General features: G+C 39.2%; 1 protein-coding gene across 8 annotated transcripts in view; it reads right to left on the minus strand.

Annotated features, from left to right (window-relative positions):
• Positions 1 to 3948: 3948 nt before the first annotated feature.
• ARHGEF12 (Rho guanine nucleotide exchange factor 12) overlaps positions 3949 to 23635 on the minus strand; it is a 77980-nt gene continuing 58293 nt past the window's right edge. For all 8 annotated transcript variants that reach the window (XM_086766399.1, XM_086766398.1, XM_086766393.1 and 5 more), the window contains 18 exons: positions 23592 to 23627; positions 22804 to 22958; positions 21942 to 22088; positions 21056 to 21141; positions 19424 to 19549; positions 18502 to 18616; positions 16369 to 16469; positions 16042 to 16119; positions 14448 to 14523; positions 13872 to 14039; positions 13279 to 13366; positions 12250 to 12339; positions 12021 to 12097; positions 11420 to 11647; positions 9100 to 9585; positions 7051 to 7364; positions 6188 to 6260; positions 3949 to 5549 (listed from right to left, as the gene is read on the minus strand). In XM_086766399.1, coding sequence (XP_086622525.1) covers positions 5539 to 5549; positions 6188 to 6260; positions 7051 to 7364; positions 9100 to 9585; positions 11420 to 11647; positions 12021 to 12097; positions 12250 to 12339; positions 13279 to 13366; positions 13872 to 14039; positions 14448 to 14523; positions 16042 to 16119; positions 16369 to 16469; positions 18502 to 18616; positions 19424 to 19549; positions 21056 to 21141; positions 21942 to 22088; positions 22804 to 22958; positions 23592 to 23627 — 2455 coding nt within the window. In that variant the 3' untranslated portion in view covers positions 3949 to 5538. The remainder of the gene's footprint in view (positions 5550 to 6187; positions 6261 to 7050; positions 7365 to 9099; positions 9586 to 11419; positions 11648 to 12020; positions 12098 to 12249; positions 12340 to 13278; positions 13367 to 13871; positions 14040 to 14447; positions 14524 to 16041; positions 16120 to 16368; positions 16470 to 18501; positions 18617 to 19423; positions 19550 to 21055; positions 21142 to 21941; positions 22089 to 22803; positions 22959 to 23591; positions 23628 to 23635) is intronic.

The following is a 23635-nucleotide window of genomic DNA, read 5'->3' on the forward strand; positions in this document are numbered from 1 at the left end:
AAAACTACAATGCTAGAAACCTGGAAGCAACCCCTACAGCAGAGAAAGTGCTGCAGCACAGGAGCATAAATCTGAACTTGAAATAGAAAGTGAAACTCATTGCTCAGATTTAATTCTCAAACACGATCCGAAGAGCCAAAGCATTAATGGTGACACCCATGTTAGAATTCTCAAAGTGTTCATGAAATTGCTGTTAGTGACACAAAGAGTGAAACATCAGCAAACAAAAAACGTTCCAGTGAATGCAACAGTGGGTGTTGCACCCAAGCAGGAAATCCACTATAAAGGGCAAAATTCCACTTCCAAATCACATCTAACAACTGCAGAAACAAACAGAATGGCCACAGGCGCTGTGCAAAACACAACCAAGGCATCATTTACCATGGGAACATGCTGAAATATCATTCTCGGCTTAGATCAAGTGGCAGATTTGTTTCTTTTCTTGTAAGTTGATGTTTTGTGCTAATTCCTCTTTACTGGGGACATTCTTCCCTGTACAATAAAGACTGCATTACAATAAAGGCAGCTTCCAAACAAGCACTCTCCTGCTGTTATTTTATTTCGTGAGCTTTCTTTTGCCCTGGTTTAGCATGATACTCCTTATATTATATACCATATGCAGATACCTCTGACAGCCCGAGTATAAGACTGCTGTTGACACCAACACAGAGAAGCAAAGAAGTGAAAGTCCAGAATGTGATGGGCGCAGAAGCGTTGATTACTTACTGATGCGGAACTTCAGTTCTTTCCGAAGGCACATTTGGCTTTAGAATATGACTCTGACCAGCAGAAATTTGGTCAAGGTCCTTAAGCGTCTGTGAAAGTCTGAACTCGGTGCCTTCAATGTCAGAATCTCAAGGAACAGTGACTGATCCATAAGAATTGTGTTAACTGGGAGAACTGCAAGTCTTACATTCGCAACAGCAACAACAGGTTCTGGAAGGTCATTTGTACCAAATGAAAGCTTCCTTTGCCGATCAAGACAGTTTGTCCTGCCAAATACTCCAGGCAATTAAAGCAAAACAACCCCCAAAAAATCCAGCAGACAAAACTTATTTCCTTTAAGCTTATTTAATGATATTTGAAACGCTTAAATTTTCTATTTCCCAGATCCTGAAAAGAGATATTTTTTTAAGTGACCAATATTTAATTCCAGAAACATACAACCTTATCAGCTAAGTCATAAAAGAGCTATTTTACAAACATACATCTGGATAATTAGAACAATAAAGTCTTTTTAGACATTCAAACATGATCAGTAAAAATACAGGATTATTAATAAAGATTTTTGTGTATTTTTTAAAGAATACTTCCAGATTTTTTTCTTCTCTTTAAAGTAAATCTCTGTTAAGAGTACATGATTGTATGTTGTACAAAGAAAGTAAAAATATTCTAGTATGAAGAGAGCTCCAGAAGATTTAATTCAAAATAAAACAGCAGTGTTTTGGCTGCAGTATCCCTTTTGCAGTACACCTGCTTGTCAGTTGGCACCTTTTGGGGAGTGGGGGGGAATTAAGGGATTTCTTTGGGGAACAGAGGGAGAAGACAATACCAGATTCCATCAAGCACTGTCATTATAATCAAGGGTCACCTGCTGAAGCGTCGGACCCCTCTTCTAATAACAGGGACAGTATCTGTAAATCAGAATATCTATGTTTTAAGAAAACACTCGAAATAGGCATAGTGCTGTGTGAAAGCTGGCCAAAACCATCTTGACTTCTTAGCTGTTGAGGTTTACATTCCTCATCCTTCTTTCCAACCCCACCTATAAGATGTTAAAGAAATCTCTCCTCAAGAAACTAGAGTAATCAAACACTGGCTTAGGATTTGCTCTTCCAGCCTTCTACAGGACAAGGAAATTCCCCTTTCCAGGAAGTACCCATCTGACTTTTTTGCTTGTCCATGAACTATATCCCGTAACAGCAGAAATCACTTCCCAGGAAAATATGAAAGAATGGTTGCTATACTACATCTTTGTTCCCAAGATAAGAAACCCTTGCTGATCTTGTATTTGGTGGAAAAAAAAAAACAAACAAACAAACAAACAAACAAAAAAAAAAAACCAAAAAACAAAAAGAGAAAAAACCCAACATTGGGGAGGAGGGGCTGGGGCAAACCAGAAAACATTGTCCTGCTCTGCTATCCAGTCTGAATAAGGGAATGTACAATCAATCAATCACCAACCAGGGGCAAATTAAAATGCTTCCTTACACTGGAAACTGGAATTTTAAAAAGAGTAATCTCATGGCTTAAAGGGGAAAAAAAGTGAGACTCCTGAGTAGTGCATTTGAGTCCCAGCTCTTTCCACACAGCGAGACATGGCCTGAGGTCTGCCATACAGCCGATGTGCTAGAGAGGAAAAAGGAATCCCCCATTATTTCAGGTTACTGCTCTTAGAAGATAATGGATCCCTGGTCCCACCATTCTTTTTCTAGAGGAGTAAATACTCTTTTTGTGAGGGTGATCAATGCAGCATAAAAAGGCCAGCCAAAATGAAACTAACAGGACAGAGCAGAGTGTGTTATTTATACTGCCCACAAAACTAGGTTCAAACGCCTTGGTCTTCTCTAATGCTCCTTAAAGCTCTCTTCAGGCTCCTGCTCCGGAGATTGTCCATTTCATCCAGCACAAAGGCTTCTCTGCCATCATCATCAGCCTGGCACAAAGTGTGGATGTTTCCCCTTGTTGAGGGCTGACAGGGACAGAACTGCACCTGACCTCCCAGTGGATTATGTCCAAGGTAGCATGAGGGGATGGTGGGCAAAATCTCACTCCAGCAGCTCTGGAGGTAGAAATGTAAGGACGACATGGCAGCATAAATAGTCTGCATTCCCAACTTCTTCATTGCTGCTACATCTATTAGAGATAAATAATGTAGTGGTGAATGCTTATAAAAAGGTGAGAAAGCCAGAGGCAGCACGGGCAGATTGCTTCCCCATGGCCCACGTGAACAGCTATATGCTTCTCATGCAGTACGTTGCTTACCATGAACCTTGAAATTCATGCAACTTGGAGAAAACCAGAGAACCAAGGATTTTGCCTTCAGTCACAAGGAAAGAACATTAAGCAAACCAGATCTTCACAGGTCCCATTCTTTGCCGGTCTTTCAGCATACTCTTGATAAGCCAGACTAAGCTCTCTCTAATAGAGTTCAGTGGTAATTTTCAATCAACCACAGAAGCCTGATGGAAAGCTTTTAGACAGCTAAGGTCAAAAAAGCTGCTCCTATTTCTGGAGTGCGTAGACCCTGGTGAGCATCACACAAACTGATGAAGGGGGAGTTGGTGGGGAGAAAGGGCCTTAAACACCAAGTCTGGCTATAGCCCAGTTCCCTATCTGGCAGGATAAGGTAAAACATGCCACATGAGCATAAGGCAGCATTCTAGTTCCAGGGCTTATCTGAGGAAGTCTAGATGTTTATAACCAAAGGAACTGTATGGTTGAAGGCGAGGAGAGGAGATCCCATCCATACAAGAATGGAAGTGCTCAGGTAATACTGACAGTATACTCATACAGGTGCAACAGGACAGGTCTTGGTGGATCCCAAGGGAGAGGAAGCTCCTGCCAGCCTGAAAGAGAACACTTTGGCTTGTGTTGGCAGTGTAATGCTCCGCTGGTGAAAAATTACACTTTATGCAACTGCCTCTTAAAACCAGAGAAACTCCTCCCTACTCTATAAGGGCTCATGGTTCCAGCTTTCACATCAGGCCCAAAATAATCTCTGCTCAACCTCTGTCAATCTTTACATGAACTTATCCCTTGCATATTTCTAATGGGAAGAACAAGAACCCCTTTTTTTTCCTACACAAGCAGACAAAGGACAGATCTGATTTCTTGCCAGTACCTACAGAGAAAATGTTTGTTGTAAAGGAGCAAGGAGTATGATCTTTATGCTGATCAAAGACAGATTCTCAGCACTTCATGGTGCATGCAGTGATGCAAACAATGCTATCGCAATTCTGACGTGTTAATGGGATTTACAGGTTTGGCATGCTGTTCAGTTTGGGTTCATTGAACAGTTTAAAACCTGGGAAGAGTGTGCAAAAAAAAGACTGCCTTACACACTTCCCACTAGCAGTTGTATTCATAGTGTCTGTGATAGCAGAGACAGCTTGAGCCACCCTATGCCAATCAGGAAGTGCCTGTCCTAGGACCAACTTCAGAGCAGAGGCACAGCCAGCTAAGGCTGTCCAGCGTTAGCTCTGCTGGCAGCCTGATAGTGACCATCTTGTTCCCAGACTGGAAGGAATTCCAACAACAAAACTCATTAGAACAGGCCTAAGGAAGTACTAGAAAGCTGTTTCAGCCTTCTTTGTTTTGCACATCTCCGTTTCAGTGAGAACACATTGGCACAAATCATTTAAAAAAAAAAAAAAAACAAAACACACAAAACAAACAAACAAACAAAACAACAACAACAAAAAAAACCCAGAAACCAAAACCCCCAAAAAACCACTAACCCAACCCCATCCCCCCCCCCAAAAAAAAATCCCAAAATCCACCCCAAGCCTTCTGCAAAACATACTTTCAGGTACTAAAATTTACTGGCCCTATAATCAGCAGTACCTGTGGCTAACTCAAATGGCAGCCCTTATTCATTCAGTAGTGAATCAGGGGCAAATCAGCCCCACATCTTTAAACACTTCTGGGTTTGCATTTTTTCTTTTTGATCCAGAGAAGAGTCACAAAAGTGCTGCAGGTCCAAGTATTTTTGTCACTTTACAAAGGAGACAATGATCAAAGCCAACAAATTCAAGAAAAAAAATAAACTTATCTTTCTCCTCTCCCAGTCTAATCTTGCAAGTCAACAAAGGAGAATGCTAATGGGAGAGGGGGGAAAAGAAAATTTGCCCATCTCAAGTGCCTGACTATTTTAGTGCATGGAAAAGTCTTGGTACACACGTGGTGACGTGAGCAGTTCCCATGCAATTGTTGAATACAGATAGTTTCAGCCACAAGTCATCCCAACACCTTCATAAGTAGCTCTTCACATGGCAGTTTGATTGCCAGCAGGGAGTGCAGAGTCCAGTCCAGTGAAGTAAAGATATACTTCCACATAGGCACACCCTCTCTGCTCAGCCCTGACCTTTTGTTCAGGAGCAGTGGCACGCAGAGTGTACTATATGCAGAGGGCTAGAACTGTCACTACCCAATTAAAACAGAACAAAAAAGGCAGATTAAAAAATTAAAATGTGCTTTTGATACATGGAATGAAGTCAAATAAATACATTGATTTTTTTTTTAAATGTCTAAATACATTTTTATATCCTACACCCGAAGCTCTGTACATTTGGTTTGGTTCTTCTGTTCTGAAAAATTAATTTCTGGTAGCAAGGAGAGGAGCAGAATAGAATAGACTCCCTCACTAACAAGATAAGTGCAGATGCCCCACAGGAAAAGCACCCCACGCCCACTTTGCTAGAGTATGGTTCATGTCTGGATGGTCCAAACCCTCTTGTCTTAGAGTCCACAAGGAAGACAGCGGGTGCTGTGTCCTGATACTCTTCATCCAATCTTCAGCCACTCCTGAAAACATGACTAGCTTTTGTCTGAAGGAGGAAAGAAAAAAAAAAAAAAAAAAAAAAGGAAAAGTAAAAGAAAAACAACAAGAGCGGTGAGGGGGGGTGTCCAATGAGAAACAAATGCCTAACATTTCTGAACACTAGTACTAGCAGAGAAACAGTGTTATAAGAGAGACAGCACACTCATTTAACCTTAAGACCTTTGTTAGTAATTAAAGCAATTACATCCCTAGAATGCCTAAGGCCAATTTAAAGGGACCCACAACAACCACTTTACACAGCATCAGAGCCACCTCAGAGAAAGAAAAGACAGATTGTAACCATTTTACATGTTCAAAAATTTTCCTTTGGGACTTTACATCAATATAGCCTTCTTTGAAAGAGAAGTTGTGCACCCTGAGATGTAGGTCTTTGGCAGGTAGGGGTGAGACATCTTGCAAACAACCTTTTCAGAGGAAGGAACAAGCTCCTCTGCATGTGACAGTCTCAATGGATTCAACTGACCTTTCTTAGAATCAGCATGGTCTCAGCCGTGTAAGAGCAGCTGAAGTAGGTGAAACTTTTTATGTGTGCGAGAAACACTAATAATTGACTTTGTGCTCTTTGTTTAATGTGTGAAGCTAACATGGTATATGCTACCAATTATAAACAGTCTGGTTGGGTACCTGAGTGCTCTCCCGTGGAAGCAGATCCAGCCAGCCCTTGGCGTCGGAGAATGGTGTAGTCTTCCTCAACCTCCTAAAAAACAAACACACCCCCCTCAAAACTCAAGCGGCTATTTCTCTATTTACCAAGTGAAGAAAGAGAGCTTCAAATGGGAAAAGAGAAGTTTCACTACAGATAAGTGGACTGGAATCACCCATGTTGCACAGTGACCCCCAATGGATCTCAACTTGTTTATCAGCACCTTTATCAGGTCCTCCACTTGTATGCAATATTTCACTTTCTTTTCAGATTTCAGTTAAATTAAAGGCTGGCTACTGACTTAACATGTTGGTATGTCTCATACATCAAGATGCTATAAACTTTCTACAGCAATAGCTATTAAGTACAGAGAATTCCCATCACATACAAAAAATAATTTTGAATATAGTGAGGCTGAAAACCTTGTTATTGCCCTACCGCAAACACCTTAATTTGATATTAGCAGCAGTATGCAACAGATTTGATTAAGTCTTTTTATGTCAGAAACTAATATTCCTTAGGCCAGTGGCCTCTTCAAAACTCCACTGTTGCAGACTTGCATCAGTTTTGTCCTGTCCCTCAGGAATCTCTCCAAACTCAAATCAAAGCAATATACATACCCACTAGCTCTAGCAGAACTACCTGCCTATGGTAATCCATAAGTTAATACAAGCAAAGCAGCACCAAGTTTCTGTTTCAAAAGCTTCCAGAGATAAGAGTCAAAGAAAAAAAGAAAAAAGTTATGGTTCCCTTTCTTCCCCTCAAAATTATTTTCAAGTTATTTTCTAAAACAAAAACTAAGGAACATGAAAACCTTGACACTACAAATGGAAGCATAGTATACCTTTAACTTTTCAAGGTCATCTTCTATCTTCCGAATATACTGCATCATCTGCACACGTGACTCTATAGAGAAGTGAGGGCTTGCTATAAATGAGCAGGACTCTTCCGCTCCCCCCCAGCGCGAGGCCATCATCTCCTCAGCAAATGGGGAGCTTCCTCCATCTGACTGGGTGTCCCGTGGGGAAAGTGGCTGCTGCTGCGCAGAGTCCAAAGAGGTACGGCCACCTACAGCACACTGGAGAACTAGAGATGACACCTCCTCATCTGTGGAGCTCTCCTGCACCGTTCCATATCCATCAAGGATCAAATAATTTCCTGTTAAGAGAACAGCTTTTTACTAACACCTCCAGCTCAATAATCACCAAGAGCCACTGAACTGTAGCCAGTTTAAACAGACTTTAAGAAAGATAAGTGGTGAGAAGGCCATCTCCTGAGACATTTTAAAATGGGTAAGAAAAAGCATTTGTGAACACTACAAAGAATAGCGATTTTATCAGATTTTATCAAAAGCTCAGCTTCTCCTTTCAGAACTAGTTTGGTTCTGAATTGGGCTTCAGAGATCATGGCTACTTTTTGGCCTGCAGTTTGAGAATTACATGATTAGATGAGCTAATCACCTACCTACCTACCTTCCTCCTTCCCCACCCCCCCACCCCACCCCCCCCAGTCTGTGTTTCTATTATAGTGTCTGAAAAACCTGTACTTATACTAATGGTACCCAACAAATCAGACTGCTGGAGGTCACTAACCTCCACTTAACTAGCTACGGTACTGAGGATGCTTTTAGATGGGTTAGCTTTAAAATTTAGCCTGCTGACGACAAGTTAAAAGATAAAGCAATTCTATATAGAAATGCATTCTCAGCCTGCACCTACCAATAGAATTATATTAAATAATTTCTGTACAGTATTACAGCAAAGCTACCATGTGGAGTAAGAATTTACTAAAACTAGGTCAATCTAATTTTGATGTCCCCGCACAGTAAAGAAAGTAAACAGTGTAAGAGGTGACAAATAAATTAGAAGCTTCAGGTTGTTGGCTCAATTTAAAATGTCTCAGTAATTCAGGGAAACAAAAATAATTTTCAATATGTAGTTGAAAAGCAGCATTCAGACAGTCACAAATTGGCTTATACACACTGATAGAATCCAATTTTTGAATAAAAGTACATTTATGAATAAGAGATTTCAAGACTAATAGTCATGTAGTAGAAGTAGCTACTAGTAGATAGATTCTATACAATCCACATGAGATAAACCTCAACTTGTGTGCTAAATTTAGTGCAGTGTCACCACATCAGCTGATCAAAGCCACAGGACTTTCCAAACACAAAGTGTGCAAAATTCCATGAGGGCACTCACAGCTGCTCTTAGAGCTAGTTTTCTGCTAGGTTAACAGCTCTACAACTTTCTTGAAGGCTAGAATAGATACATTTTGAGATGCTGCTCAGGTAACTGCCCAATATAGCATATGTAGTACTAATAATAGAAATAATAAAATAATAAGCTTTTAAGGACTTCAGACTGAGGTACGGTTCCAGGAGACAATTAACAGTGCAAAGATAAACTGTAAGTTTCTTTTCTGAGGCTTGATCAGTAGAAGCCAACACAGTGTCCACAAAAGAGCATGAGTCATGGGGTCTCTCTGTGTACAGACTAAGAAAGTGCTTTGTCTTCAGGGAAAGCGTTTTCCCTACAGGTCCCAACAGTTAGTTGAGAGATAAAGTAAGCCCAGTGGCAACTGCAATCAAGAGCTTGCATTGTACCCGTGCCTCTGTAATTACAGTCTGTCACATTGTATTAAACCCCACACTTTTTCAGCTTCTCCTTTCATAAAACAGAGAATTTATTAGGTACATGTTTGTACAGCGCTTTTCAGGGCTAAAATGATTGTCAAAGACTGTGAGTTAACTTTAAATGTCCTATACCACATAAGGAAGAGAAGAAAACATACTGTAATTTTCTTTACTATCTTCTATTTAAAACTGAAATCAAGTCCCTAATACTGATCTGGACAGACTATCATGCAATGCTGAATGAAATATGCTCACCTGAGATTTGTATTTGCACATCCTCTTCCTCCTTCCTTTCCATTAGTTCACTTTCAGATGGATTTTCATCACTGTGAGCTTCTCGAGCATCAAAAAAATGTTCCCCGCTTTCATCAGCACCCACTCCTTCCAGCTCTGTGGTCGAGACCTCCAGATTCATACTCATGCGGTCTATTGCTAAGTTACTACTTGATCTGGGATCTCTCACTGTCAGCTGCATGGCATCCCCTGAAGCTGGTGATTCAGCTGAAGTCCGGAGGCCATAAGTAGCTGTGGAGTCATTAGTTCCGGTTCTTGGAAGCATTCTATCTGTTCCAGGCTGGTGAAATTTGTTATTGTCAGAGAGCTGTAGTCCAGGCTCATTTCCACTCTCTGTTTGGGCTTCTTGAGAAATGGTCCTAAACCTGGGAAAGCGTTGCCGGTCTTCAAGGGTCCCCTTCTCAGAAAAGCCAAACTGCTGTATCAACAATTGTTTCAGCAAGCCCACTGCAAGTAGAGATAACGTTCACAAGGCTCCACAGACCATAAACCTCCCTAACAGTGATTAAACTAGGCCACCCTTCTAAAAACATGCATCTCACAGCAGCCAGCCCTCTCATTGCTCTTGGTAGGAAAAAAAGAGGGATAAAAATAAACATATAAGGTCCGAAGCCTTACTCCACATTTTACCTTACAAGTGATAGCAAACGTGACAGTATAAGTTCCATCTTGCTTAGGGAAAACTAGAGAACTCACTACTGAAATTATCTAGCAAGTTAGCTGGAACGCAGGCAAGTGCCCAAGTTTTACTCCTGTGCCGAAATGAACTAAAAACTACAGCCGTAACAGGGGGTTCCCACCTGAGAAACAAGCATATTGAGAATATTCCACTCAACTTTGAAATGCAGATTAAAAAAAAATTGAAGATACATTTTCCCTAAAATTTCATGCAAATTTATGCTTGTTTGAACTTCAACCCACATTCCCTTAGTTCTCAAATTATCCCAACCAAACACTTCAAAATAAGGACACATTGTTTGAAACAAAAATATGATACTGTCAAGAGCATAAGAATACTGTTCATTTTTGCCATCTAATGCTCATACAACACCCAAAAACCCTATGATTTCATACAACAGAACAGTCACTCATCCACATGGAAGGCTCTTGTCAAAATGTGAGTGACCCACTGCTGCTGCCAGAGGACTGCTCTTTTAAGTCTGAATAGTCATGAGATGCTAGGTCATTAATACTGCCTTCACACACCCCACAAACTAAGCTGATCTTATCACTGGTCTTTGAAAACAACTACCAAGAACATTTGTACAGCATTCAGAATTAGAAAAGGACTTGGAATCCTATAAGAAGAAGGAGCATAAATGGATCAAAAGATCCAAGATAAACTATTAGATAGCAGAGAACTGTCACTACTTGTATGGAGAGATGGAAGAGGGAATTCAGGCCAAGGATATGAATGCTCTGCATTTTGGTAAAAACAAATGACCCACAGAGAAGCAATACAAACTATTCCCTCTAAGTACGATTGAGAGACTTTGCGTCCCTTTCAGAGTTGCCAGGAAGAGACATATGGATTAATGGATTCATTCAAATTTTAGGAAGTTATATTTAGGAATTGCACTGCTAGATCTGATCAAGTACATTGCATAGCCCTGCATTCTTCCTCTGAAAGGAGGTATATCAAGAGAACAGAAGAACTGACTAAAAATCTTCTATAAACAATTTTACAGAATAATCTGTCCATCAGGAAAATTTATTTTCAACACACCCAAGTGTTGATCTAATTATATCCAACCACCTCCCAGATCCTCAGAAAATCTGAACCTGGGCTTTGTCAAGCTCACATATATCCAATCTTGTTTGCAGGATTTTACAAAAAAACATGCAAAATCATATTCTGCAACTCATGCAACCTCTCCTATTCTGCTTCAGTGCTATGAAAATAAGTCCACAGGCTAACTGCATTGTCTTTTAAAAAACTGCTGACTAGCAATGGAACTGTACAGCACTGCACAAAGTTCTGCAATATAATTTTGTCATCAAAGCACTTCATGGACAGTAAGTAACAATTCATTACCATCACCATTTTATACACGGGAAAACCAAAGAAAAACAATCAAATGCCTAAAACCAAATAAAGAGCCAGTATATGAATTCAGGACTTAGAATTGCTTGCTGTCAGATCCATTTTGTTTTTGCTAAGCGTGATCTACAGCACAGAGAGATTTGCTACTTAATAAAAAGAGGCTTTAGATTTTATTTTAGCTCATTGATTTAGATGGCTGACCTAATATCCCACCACACACTGCCCACAGATACTTACAGTTCCTTAATGCATCCAATGCCCACTGCCCTTCTGATACCGAAGGTAAACCGGTGGTTATGTGTTCATAGCGTCCAGAAGAATCTTTAAGTTCCAGATCTTCCTGCTGCACTTTATCAAATTGTCTTTCTGACACAAGATGACTTTCTACATTGGACTTTTCAGACATGATGGGCGAAGATGACTGAGCATTCAGTATTAAGGAAGATTCAAGGCCCAAATCTTTATCTAGTAAACAGAAAACATACATTCAGGTTAAAAAACTATGTCAAATATGATGATAAATTGCAGAAAATTCTGCTTCACACAAAAATCTTTGAAAACATTAAAAAACATAGTTCTTGAGCATGGGCTTGGTAAAAGGCCAATTCATTCTGAGGGAAAAAAGAATCTTTCCCAGCAATTTATAAAACAGATGGAAATAGCAAGAGGTACATTTCCAAGAGGTTCGCTATCACTTCTCTACATGACTTGTAAAGAAATCATTATTTTCCAGAAAAATGTCAAAGCTACCAAAAGATTCCCAAGTCACAAGGAATATGGCTTGGCACACATGCATTCCATGTAGTAAATCTACTGTGCACCTGAACCATTGTTTTACCTGGACTTTGTAGACTACTGGCAGGAATGTCATGCTGCTCTTTGAGCTTCTGCTGCTCCTCTTCTTCACGCTCTTCTCTGCAGGGAGCAAAGAAAGAACATATTCTTTTAGTTAAATATATCTGAATCGCTGCATAAGAATCTGTGCTTTGGCTACCAATCTTTGAGCAGAAGAAGAGGTACTGGAAAAAGAAAAACCAGCCCTTCCTCCTCCAGCTACTTTTACTTACTCGCCAGGTCCTGACTGTGGTAATGGAATCACTCTTCTAGTACTGCCCATTTTCACAGTCCCTGCCATCTGAGCTATAAGGTCCTGCCATCTGCAGTAGAAACATCAAATAAAAACATGCAAGGCATGAAGCACAAGGAATACTTCTCTATTTAACACCTCTTAAATCCAGATAATATTATTACCGCTTTTCCTATCAAGAGAAATCTCTCTTTTTTTTTTTTTTTTTTTTTTTTTTCAAGTTCTGTTACATTCAATGTAATATCTTGCAGTCACAAGTGAAGCACCACAGCATAATGCTCACCTCACAAGGATATTCTTCAGCAGAAGGAAATGAATGACAGTACCTTAGCAGGAGCTGTCAGTTGAGGTAACTATTTTATATATAAATATATACAAAAGCATTACACAACATATCACGCATTACTGAAGAGTTTCATACACAACACACTAGAGCAGTTGCTAAGTATCATACAAATAAGTCTATGCTGTGCTTATACTCAGAAGAAAAGTATTTCTACCAAAGAAGAAAAAGTATTTAGCTAGGGAATCAAATTCATGCATTGGGGTGCTTATAATGATGGTATCAAAGTCTGCAAGGCTAACTGGTTCTGCATGAAGATGCAGGATTACTTATGTGGCAGTCAGTCACATTAGACTAGAATTGCAAGGGTTAAACAAAAAAAAACAAAACATTTTTGAGGTCAGAAAAGGGGTTGGAGCAAGCCAGACAGCAAGCAACAACAACAGAAGCATTGAGCGTATGTATGTTTTTTTGTTTTGTTTCTAATAGGTATACAGACACTCACTAACGTATGTGTATACACCCTTTCCCTGTTTTTTAGAAGTTGGGAGAGACTATCCTTGGATACTTCTTACATAGGCCAACATAGCTATGTTTTTAGTTAAGCTTAGAGAAGGAACTCGGCTAACTCACGGACACCTGCACAGTTACTATAGGCAAGCAGATGTAAAAGATCTCTCAAGTACAACAAATCAAGCAGCAAACAGAGCTGAACCAACTACTTACACATTCTTTTCTGAAACAGTCTGTGCAACCAGTTCATAAATATGAGCGCCATTTTCTGACATGGAGATGACGAAGAAAGCTTTGTTATCTGAATCAACACAGAGAGAAGAATTTAACTAGGTCCCACACAGCTTTCTGAAAATTCATAAAACCGCGCGTAACCCCAACACAAAGCAAAGAAAGAAGAGTTCATGAGATAACCCTCCAACGCTGTAAGATACAAACATCGATCTTTCCCTATCAATGAAATTCATCTATTAGTTCTGAAAGAAAAGAGCCATTACTGCCCAAACCATTTCGAAACAGATTTATTTCTCCTCTTTTCCTTCCTAATGATTTCTAGTGCACCTTTCATCTAATATAATCAGAGTACTTTAATTCAGAAGTCTATTTAAAACTCAAGCCATGTCTGTTACCGATGCAAAGAAGTTAAACAGCTCATACATACAAAGCACAGTGTTGGACAACCAAGAATTAAGCCTATGCATTTTTCCATGTTCCACTCTGGAACTCTAGACAAAAACATTGATCCTCAACTGATCCAATATTCATTTTTGGCTTCCTATTTCACTTTCTCTGTTGGTTACACTGACCTGTAGCCACCTGACGAACCAGAACAGTGTTCAATTTGATGATAGGACTGAAGGTGTGTTTACTATCAGCTGTCGATGCCAAGATTTTACTGTGACACCTCAGTACCAGCTTATCATCTTGTTTCTGCAACAGCACCAGAATGTCCTCCAGAAGCAGCGTATAGAGATCTGCACAGAGTGCAAAAGAACCCAGAATGAGTTAAACATTCATAGTTTTATATCACACCCCTGCAGAAAGAAAAAGGCCGCTTTTTTGATTACTCATGCAGAGGCAGTAATCAGTGCTATGCCATTCTAGGCAAAGCTTGCAAATCTTCCTCATCAAAACTACAGCAGAAAGCTACAGATGGAATTGGATCATCTCATGACTGACTGCTGTGTCCCTGCATAGCCTTAATGATACTCCAGCACATTTCAGAATTGACAAGAATAATTTAATCAGCTCTGAGAAACACACATTATTATAGGTGGCAGTAAGAATCAAAACTGGAAACTGCAGGAATGCTTTTTCTCTGCCTCTTTCTCACCAAACACACACAAACCCAACTTTAAGTCAGTTGATGGAACGGGACTCACCAATAGTTTTGTCACGATTAACCTTCCAAGTCAGAGGTCCCTCATGAAGCATTTTTCTCTTAGTTAGATCCAAGTTCTGTCACCAGGGAAAAAAAAAAATAGCATTATGAAATTTCTGTGGAAGTAATGGTAAAGTATGGCAACGTCAGAGGGAAGCCTAGAACAGGCACTTCAGTTTGCAAATGAGCAGATAATTCGGTCTGGAAAAAGAAACTTTGAGCAGGAGTAGAGTATGCTTGTAAACCAAAATTCTGTGAGAGGTGTTTGTTACCACTCTTCCTCTTTCACTCCTCTTTTGCAGATGCTGGGATCACAGGGTAGAGAACTTTCCTACTAACTTAAGCTATTAATGTATTAGGATGTCATCTGATTTCTAGGAAGAGTTTTTTTGAATATCCCATAAAAAGTTTGCAGTTCTAGTATTACAACTGGTTAATGCTTCAGCACTCCATTTGCAAGTCAAGTATGCCTACAAAGATATACTGAAATACAAATCATTCCAATGATCTGATGGACTTTATAATGTCAACGGATTCTTCAGTCATTTCACTGCTTGTGACATTTAGATCTCCAGACAAGTAGAAGTGACAATTTTCACAAGTCATTCCTTCCAAGTCTCAGAGTCTACAATCAATGACAGCAAGATTTCAGAACTGCCAGTAAGGTCTTCATTTCCCAACTAAATACTTGCAAGTTTATTTGTGGAAGGATACACGACACAGTTTTATAGAAAAATCTTCCCATAAAATTTTTTTGGACACGCAGTGACTTGGGGAAGATAAGGGAGTGATAAATGCACAACAGAGAATCTATACAAGACACAGGCAAAAATAGCAGTAAAAATTAAGACCTGGGGATAAAGTATCAAATCATGAGAAGATGCAAGAGCAAAGGAGGAATACCTATTAGGAACACATGAGAAAGAAAAATTTGTTTCAAGTTGCAAGTGTCTAGCAGTGCACATCATTCACTTGAGACACAAGAATTTCACAGTTTGTTCCAAGGATGCAGCATTGCCCATTCCATTTAACAGCAGTTGAGAGTAAGCGACCACTTCCCTAAGGTAACTACAAGAATTTATAGGGGCCGTGAAAGACAGTACTTATAGCACCGGATTTAAGACTGTATTTGCCTATACCTTTGGATCTCCTATACGAACCAGTCTGCGTACAAGCTCTTCTTTTAAAGCCAACTGCATTGCTACACCTTGTGACTCTCGGAGGCCTCCTCAGTTCCAAGAGCATAACTAAGACATGTGATCATGTGAGATATATCTGTAATAAGACTTATCATCCACCAGATATATCTTACGTGAATCAGTGCATTAGCTTACAGACCATTATGATTTGTTTCACAGAGCTTGCAAGCTTCATCAACACTACTGTGTGCAGAACCAAGTCATTACCTCCAACAAGATCTTCAGGAAAATAGCAACATTCAAATTGCTTTAATTGTTTTAATTTTTGAACAGAAATGTTTATGTCTGAAGATTATTTGATTGTACATGAGATGACTGCAGTAGAAAGAGCCACAAACTGAACAATAGGGTTGCAATCACAATTTACAGAAAGATTGTTTTAATGTTGTCACTCACCCTGAACTCATCCATCATGGGATCCTCAGACTGCTTCAAGTAGGACAGGTCCAGACGACGCTGATAATCTTCCAAATGCTGCAGAAAATGCAAAGAGGGTCACTTTAATTAGCAAACTCACTAGTATCAGAGCACAGGCATTCATGAATACTTCCGCCCATTCCCAAATGCCCAGGATTCCTCCTCTCACAGGAATACAAGTGCCGCAAAACATCTTTAAACACAATATAAAGTCACTAGTACAGAGACTCCAGGTGTTTTAAACAGCTTGTTGCCCTTCAACTCTCTTCTCCCTAATCCTTGATGCTCACTTCATTCACCTCCTACCTGCTTGTTCTCAGACTCTTTGACAGCCTGGTTCACGTGGTTAAGGATCTGACGACAATGATCTGCTGCTTTCTTGACTTTCTCTTTCTCTTCAGGCAGTTCTGCAAGAGAAAAAGGAAATGCAATAATGCTTTCCAATAAAGGTTGAAAAAGTCAGAAATCTAGTGCGGTTTACTGATTTCAAATTTGAGAAAGATAACTTAAATTTGCAGAATAGCCTACCAACAAAAGCACTGCATTTCAAAGGCAAAATTACAAAAATAGATTTGTGACAAGAGATAATTCATTCTGCCCTGCACAAGACACCAGCCCCTAATGCTCAGCGTACAAAGTACAACACTTGTTTCTCAGCCTTTTTTGAGAGGCTTGTGACAACTATTCATTCCACAAACATCAATCTGAGAAGTATTCTGAGAAATCTAGGAAGTTTACTAAGACTCCACCGTGGTACAAAGAGGGTCCTGGGGTACATACTTAAGATCACACACAGTCAGATAGTCAGAGTCCCAGGATTTTGCAACTGACCCCTGGCTTCTGCATTTGTCCCAATCCTTTTTATTTATTTATTTTGGAAGAGAGAGAAACAGACAAAAGAAATATAATGCAAAATATCAAGAAAATGTGTTAGATAATAACTTTTTCCATCCAAATAGACTGTATTTATGTCAACAGCTTAGGAAAAAAGTATCTCTGGCTATATTCATGCAGCCTCATCACAAACACCCGTCTTTCATTACAGCAAGAGCAAACAAGAGTTATCTTTCCAGCCAATGTCACTTGATCATATGCAGACAGACACAAGCGAAGCCCATCAATTCTCACTACCACAAGCCACATTAAGAATTTAGTTAACAGGCATATAAACAAGTATATCAAGTATAATGGAGTGTCACATGCATTCCTAATTATTATTAGAGTGAACTTGTAAATGCAGTATATTTTTAATGAGTAATGAAACCATACTGTAGCAAGTATCCACTAGTAAACCTGAAAAGGCATTTGATGGTATTATTAATCATATTTTCTCCTGTTATGCTGGAAATATCTTTCAGTGTAATACATCTTAGCTAAACTCCACCTTCTGCAAGAACACAAAAACGTTCCATAGTGTTTCAGAGATTCAACAGATGAGGAAGATCAAGATTCTGTTGGTGTCTACTGTGTAGGAAAGTATTTCTTTCCAAGTTCAATCTCCTTCAAATTCTTAGTTGACATTATATTGATAACATCCAAGATTCTTATATGAGGCTTGTTTTATATTACACTTCAGGAGTGTATGTCAGATTGTACTCTGACTGCACATTTTTCCCAGATAGTCAGAATTTTGAACAGATAGTACTCAGGATTGATTTAAAAAAACAAAACAAACAAACAAAAAAACCACAAAAACCACCAAGAAAAAAAACACACCCTTAGTAAATAACAAGAAAAGCTTGACCTTAAAAAAAAAAATCAATTTGTTCTGCACTATCTGCTTTTTGCTCTCTTCTTAAAGCAACATGTTGTTTGCCATAAGCCTTAACACTACATGATTTTCACTTAGATTCTGTAATACTTTCCTTGTTTTCTTCCTTGCTCGAAGGTATGCCCTATGTCTATCCAAGCCTGTTTAAAGCAATGGCATAACTTGATAGGTTTATGTTAGAATAATAGAAATAGAAATAGGCTAGGAACTGGAGAGTGGAGAGGAGACAGTCAGGAATTCCTGATTTCCTTCTTCAAAAGCTAATAGCAGATCAAGTTGTTTTGACAGTAACTTTCATAAGCAGAGTGGTTTGGTTTATCTTCAAAGTTTTAGCACGCATTCCCTCTAACTTTTTAAACCTACATTTAAATTATTATATTGTGCTCGCATAAGCTAGAACCCAATGCAGACTGCCACTCACTTAGTTGACACTGAATTTCCCTTTTTTTTCTAAGAAGGAAAACAAATTTAATTTAGAAATAAAGACTGGATTTTTTTAATCACTTTTTTTTTTTTAACCTGCCCTCCTGCATGGAAGGGAGCAGCGACGTCACAATGAAAACAGAGAGTGACCGATAAAATTGAACTGCTCTTCAACATATGCTTTGAAATCACATTTGCCTAGAAAACCTGAGATGCATGCACAAACTCTAGTGGAAAGGTTTTACCTGTGTACTTAGCAATATTATCCAGCAGAAGAGGGTACTTAGTCAACCTCTGCATCTCTGTGGGAATGATATCCTTCAGCTGCAACCGGCGACACAATGGATTACTCTCAGCATCCTGAAATTAAACAGCACAATAACTACATTTGTCATTTTTATTAAGACTATAATTACCTGAACGTGTAACATCTATTCATCACATAAACGTCTATTACTTCACTTTCCAGTAATTAAATACAAGACAAGAAATGTCAAGATCTATCATTCAGACAACACATCCCTTCACCATTTGCAACTACATATAGGAAAGGCTCATCACAAAAGCAGGGGCTTCCTTCCCTCATTAGTTCACAGAGGCCTGGTACCATCTCAAATCAATCTCAGTCACTGCCATATAGGGAAGACATCAGTTTAGGCATTCACGCTATAGCAAAACTACAGTACATTTTTCAATATAACCTCAACCTTTGTAATTCCGGAGTTCTTCCCAGCCTGTCGTAATGAAGATAATGTTCTCTCCTCCAAATGCCACATGTATTCAAGCCCCTTTCCTGGCAGGCAGAATAGGTATATATCATCTGTCTTCTGCCCGTGGCATGCATCAAAATTGCACTACTATAAGCAGTTTTCCCCATAGAAGTACTTATCCTTGGGAAAGTCACCTCAAGTGAGATGCCATCTCCTGCCTGGGACAGCATGTGCTTTCCTGCATTCTATCAGGACATTCTGTGTTCCCCAGAATTAAAGGCTCCTCCCTCCAGAAATGATTAGCAGAGATAAATATAGTATTGGAAATGATCCCAATCTGAAAACAATGTTAGACATGATGTCATTAATTGTAATAACTTTATCTACAACTATTTATTATGCTATGCTGGCCACCAGCCACATGCTCAGGTAACTCAAACCCTTGCATAAAATTCACCTGCACAAAAGTCTGGAAGCGAGAGTCCTTCTTCTGGCGTGACTTGATGACCTCTAGAGCAAAGGGCTGGTTACTGCAGAAAGTGGCAGTTGCATGTTTCAGCTTCTCCTCTGCTGGTCCACTAAACTGTGCCAGAAAGCCAAGAAAGCCAAATTTAGATAGACTCAAGTTCAGTATGTGCCACTTTCAATAGACATATAGCCATGTAGCATAACTGGTCTTGCCAGGAATTACTGGCAAAGAAGGAAGGAATTACTGACAAAACATGAGAAGTAATCTCCATCTTGTTTTTAAGTCTTGCTTTCCCAGTCTACTGAGGAACTCTTACATCTCAAACTCTACAGTTCCCCTGTCTCCAACCCTAGTACACCCAATCCTTTCCATAAATGCACTGCTGATTCAAAAGAATACTGTGCTATGTCTCCAAAGTCAGCCTTACGGAGAGCAGAAAAAACTGCACTCAGATGAAAGACAAGGGATTATTTATGAGACTGTTCATTAGCAAAGCCAAGACCAAAGGCCATCTTGTTTCTCAGGGACATCCACACAAACATCACAATACAAAGCATTTTATATCCTAAACAAAAGCATTACAAAAATATGGATAGAGGAAATGATAGCCATGAGCAGGGCTCAAATGTGCTGCAGACGACAGATGGTTAATCTGTTACTGCAACTGCAACTCTTCCTATTCCTGCTACCCAGTCTGTGACGCAGTGTAGTAACTCCTGAAAACACTCACTCTGGAGAATGAGTTCCTGTGTTTTTCCATTTTAGTCACTTAGACAGAACACTACACAAGGCCATATAGCTATTAGCTTAAGGTCTAGTTTGCTCTAGCAAGTATTTTTTTGCTTTTTCATAACACACAGGAGAACTGAAAGGGTTGGAGGTGTTTCAGCCACATCTGATTTTCATTTTTCCTTTTTTTTTCCCTAGAATACTAAATGGTGGGATATTAAATAAAAAAAAAAAACAACCAAACAAAAACCAAACTCAGAACACCAGAAGTGACTTCTACATGAAAAGTTGAAAAGAATAAGCAGATAATCTTAAATCCTAAATTAAGTGGGCTTGAAAACAAACAGTAAACTGGGAGATTCCCAAGAGAGAATTTTTTTTTTTTAAAGAATCTACATCACTCCTGCTCCTGTCATTTAGATGTCAGAAGGGAAGCTTGCAACAGCGGTATAAGTTTAAAAAAGTCCAGCTATGTAAATTCTAGAATTGGAAACCAGTATTTTTAACTATGTTAACTACACCACAGGCAACACAAGGCTTCTATTTCAATGTTCCTGAAATAAATTGTGCTACTACATTTTTCAAAATATTACTCTCATCTTTATGTCTCCAAAACTACCTTTCTGCTCTACCCACACATCTTAAGTAAATTACTTTTCTTCCTTAAATTACTCTTATCCTTAGCCAAATTAAAATCCTATGAGTTCTTCAAAGGAAGACACCTGCTTTCCTTCAAACCTCATTCTCTATCTCTGTGTTGACTCCATAGAAATGACAACTCTTAAGACCTTCACTTACTATTAGCTGGGAATTGCCTTCACTAACCTCTGTCTCTGTTTGTCATTCTATGAAACATTATTTTCAAGTACAAGAGAGAAGAAAAGATCTTACCCAGGAAAGCAAATCCTCCCCAATTTGGCCTATAACAGAAGTCTCGTTCCTTTTTCGGACAGCTTTCATCTGATCGTTCAATGCAACTTGAGTGCGGGGGGAGAGGGGGAGGAAATTTTATTAATGCTGCTCAAATCATTTGCTTAATTTTCAGCATTTATTTTAAGATAAAAGCTATTCTAGGAAAAGATCAGATCTGCAGTAATTTCAATTAAATTTAAAAAAATGAAAAGTGTCCTGCAAGATAATAAACTTAGCAGAATATCTAATACAGTGTTACATAACTCCTTTGCACTTCCGTCTCACCTGGCTTCAACTGACCCTAAGCACCTTTGCAGTTTTATCTTTTCTGAGGTTCAATATCACTGCCCTTTCAAAAACATAGGAATAATGTAGAACACACTTCAAGTCACCTGCATAAAATTAAACAACTGATTGTAATTCTGGTTCTGAACAGTACTTTCTCTAAATAATTAGAAAGTGCCGCCCTTCAAAGCCACCTGCAAGACATCAATCTTTTCAGATTTGTTTTCATATTATCTTAAACAACAGTTGTATTGTTTTGAATGTTGACCCATAAAGACCATTCATCATAGCACTACTCCTTTTATCAAAGCATGAATCAGCACAAGAGAGTCTGTGTACATAGCTAAGAAAAAACAAGTATCTGAAACACTGGACACACACATTCTTTATCCAAATATCTTTGTAAATCAGAAAGGGAACAACTGTGTGTGAAAGGAAAAATAGTTGCAGTACGCTTTCATCTGAAGTGTTGTATGAGGTTGCCTCTTGTTTCATGGTCATTTGTTTCAATTTTTGATATATTTGCATCCAGAACTCCAGTTGAGACTACAAAGCTGAACAGCACCTCAGTTGTTCTTACCATGAAGCCCAAGGATATCCTCCAAATTTGAAAAGATTTTCCGTTTGTCACTGGAGTTTAGGATCCCTTCCCGGGTGACACGCTGGTAGAAGACATTATGTAGAACCCTCAGCGTGCGAACATGAGCTCTCTCGGTATAAAACAATTCTGAAGAGAGAGGGGAAAGCATAATTATAACTATCTGCTTAAAGAGGTGTGGCAACACAGAACCAAATGTGAAGCAAACAGAAGTCAGAAGTATGAACTTAGTCTTGGTCTCCAAGTATGAACTTGGTCTCCAAGTATGAACTTGGTCTCCCTCACCAACACTTCCCTTGCTGACCCATATGCCAGCTTGCTCCAGAATAGAGCCATGCTCTGCTATACTTCCATGTTTGAAATAACAGAGAAGTCCATTGATTGATGACTCCTAATTTACCCCAAACTAACAGTGAGCTCTTAGCAGCTCATACAGCTACACAGAATGTTCTGCAGGATTGCAAGACCTGAAATTGAGCTGAAGCTTTGAAGATGGAGTTTAGTAGTAGCTTTCCATGTGCATCATGTGCTTTCTAACGGTCTAGACAGTGCCTCTTGCTTTCTTCGGCAGAACACGATACTGCAAACTGGCTTTTCAGTGTCAAATCACTTAATATTGTTCATGTCTTCTCTAAGGGCCGGATCAGTCTCATCTCAGGATGCTTCTCAGTAACAAGTTCAATTTTCACATACATGAACTCTGCAAACCACAAGTAATACATAGCCACTACTTTGAGAAGAAGAGTGAAGACAGACCTTGTTTTAAATTTTCAAGAACTTCAGAGCTCTAGGGGACAAGTTTTAAATTTGTGCTTGGTGAGCTAGAAAAAAATATTCATCTCACCATTAATCACTTCTTGGCGCTTGATTTCATAGGGTTTCAGTCCCATCAACACTTCTCGGCTCACAAGTTGCTGCCAGTTGGGAGGGTCCATGTCCATGTCAAAATCATATAGCTCATCTTCACTCTGTACGTCTGCGAAACCAACACTGTCCATCCTAACATGAAAAAAATATGTCAGATACTTCCCATTTTAGGCACGCATGTAAGGAAGAAAGAAGATAAAAATCTAAGTACATATATCAGTTGTAAAGCATTATGAATATGCTCTCCATAACAGCTGGAGGCTCTTAGATGTCTGATCCTATAGGCACATTTTCTAATTTTGCCCTTTACAGAACAACTAAGAGTGAATATCTGTTCTTACGGTATTTCTATAACCCTCCTTCTAATGATACAGATAAAATAATTTGCTTGAAGTCAAATATCAGGTTGATGAAAGGGCAAGTTACAATTTCTTTCATCCATCTATCTACAGATACAGAGCTAACAACAATACACAGACTAAAAAAGAAAATGTGGAAATCTCAACTCCCTAACCCATCAATTCAAATCAGTAGACACAACAACCACTACACTTCACTCCGATCAAAGAGCTTATCTGCATATGATTCACTCCACCTGTCTTCTATACAGATGCCAGTGTCTCATTTCATATATGCATCATTTAATAAAAGATCATGCAGACAATTGTACTGGCTCAGAAGAACGAGCACCACTGCATTCTGCTTCACAATCTATTAAAATCTAAACAAACTCAGTATAGTTCAAACATTTATAAGCATACTCACTTGCGAAAAGGCTTCGGTGTTCCCAAGTCAACCATTCTGCAAAG

Source organism: Chlamydotis macqueenii, chromosome 24, assembly GCF_036417535.1.
Source record: "Chlamydotis macqueenii isolate bChlMac1 chromosome 24, bChlMac1.mat, whole genome shotgun sequence".
In the NCBI taxonomy this organism is placed as follows: domain Eukaryota; kingdom Metazoa; phylum Chordata; class Aves; order Otidiformes; family Otididae; genus Chlamydotis; species Chlamydotis macqueenii.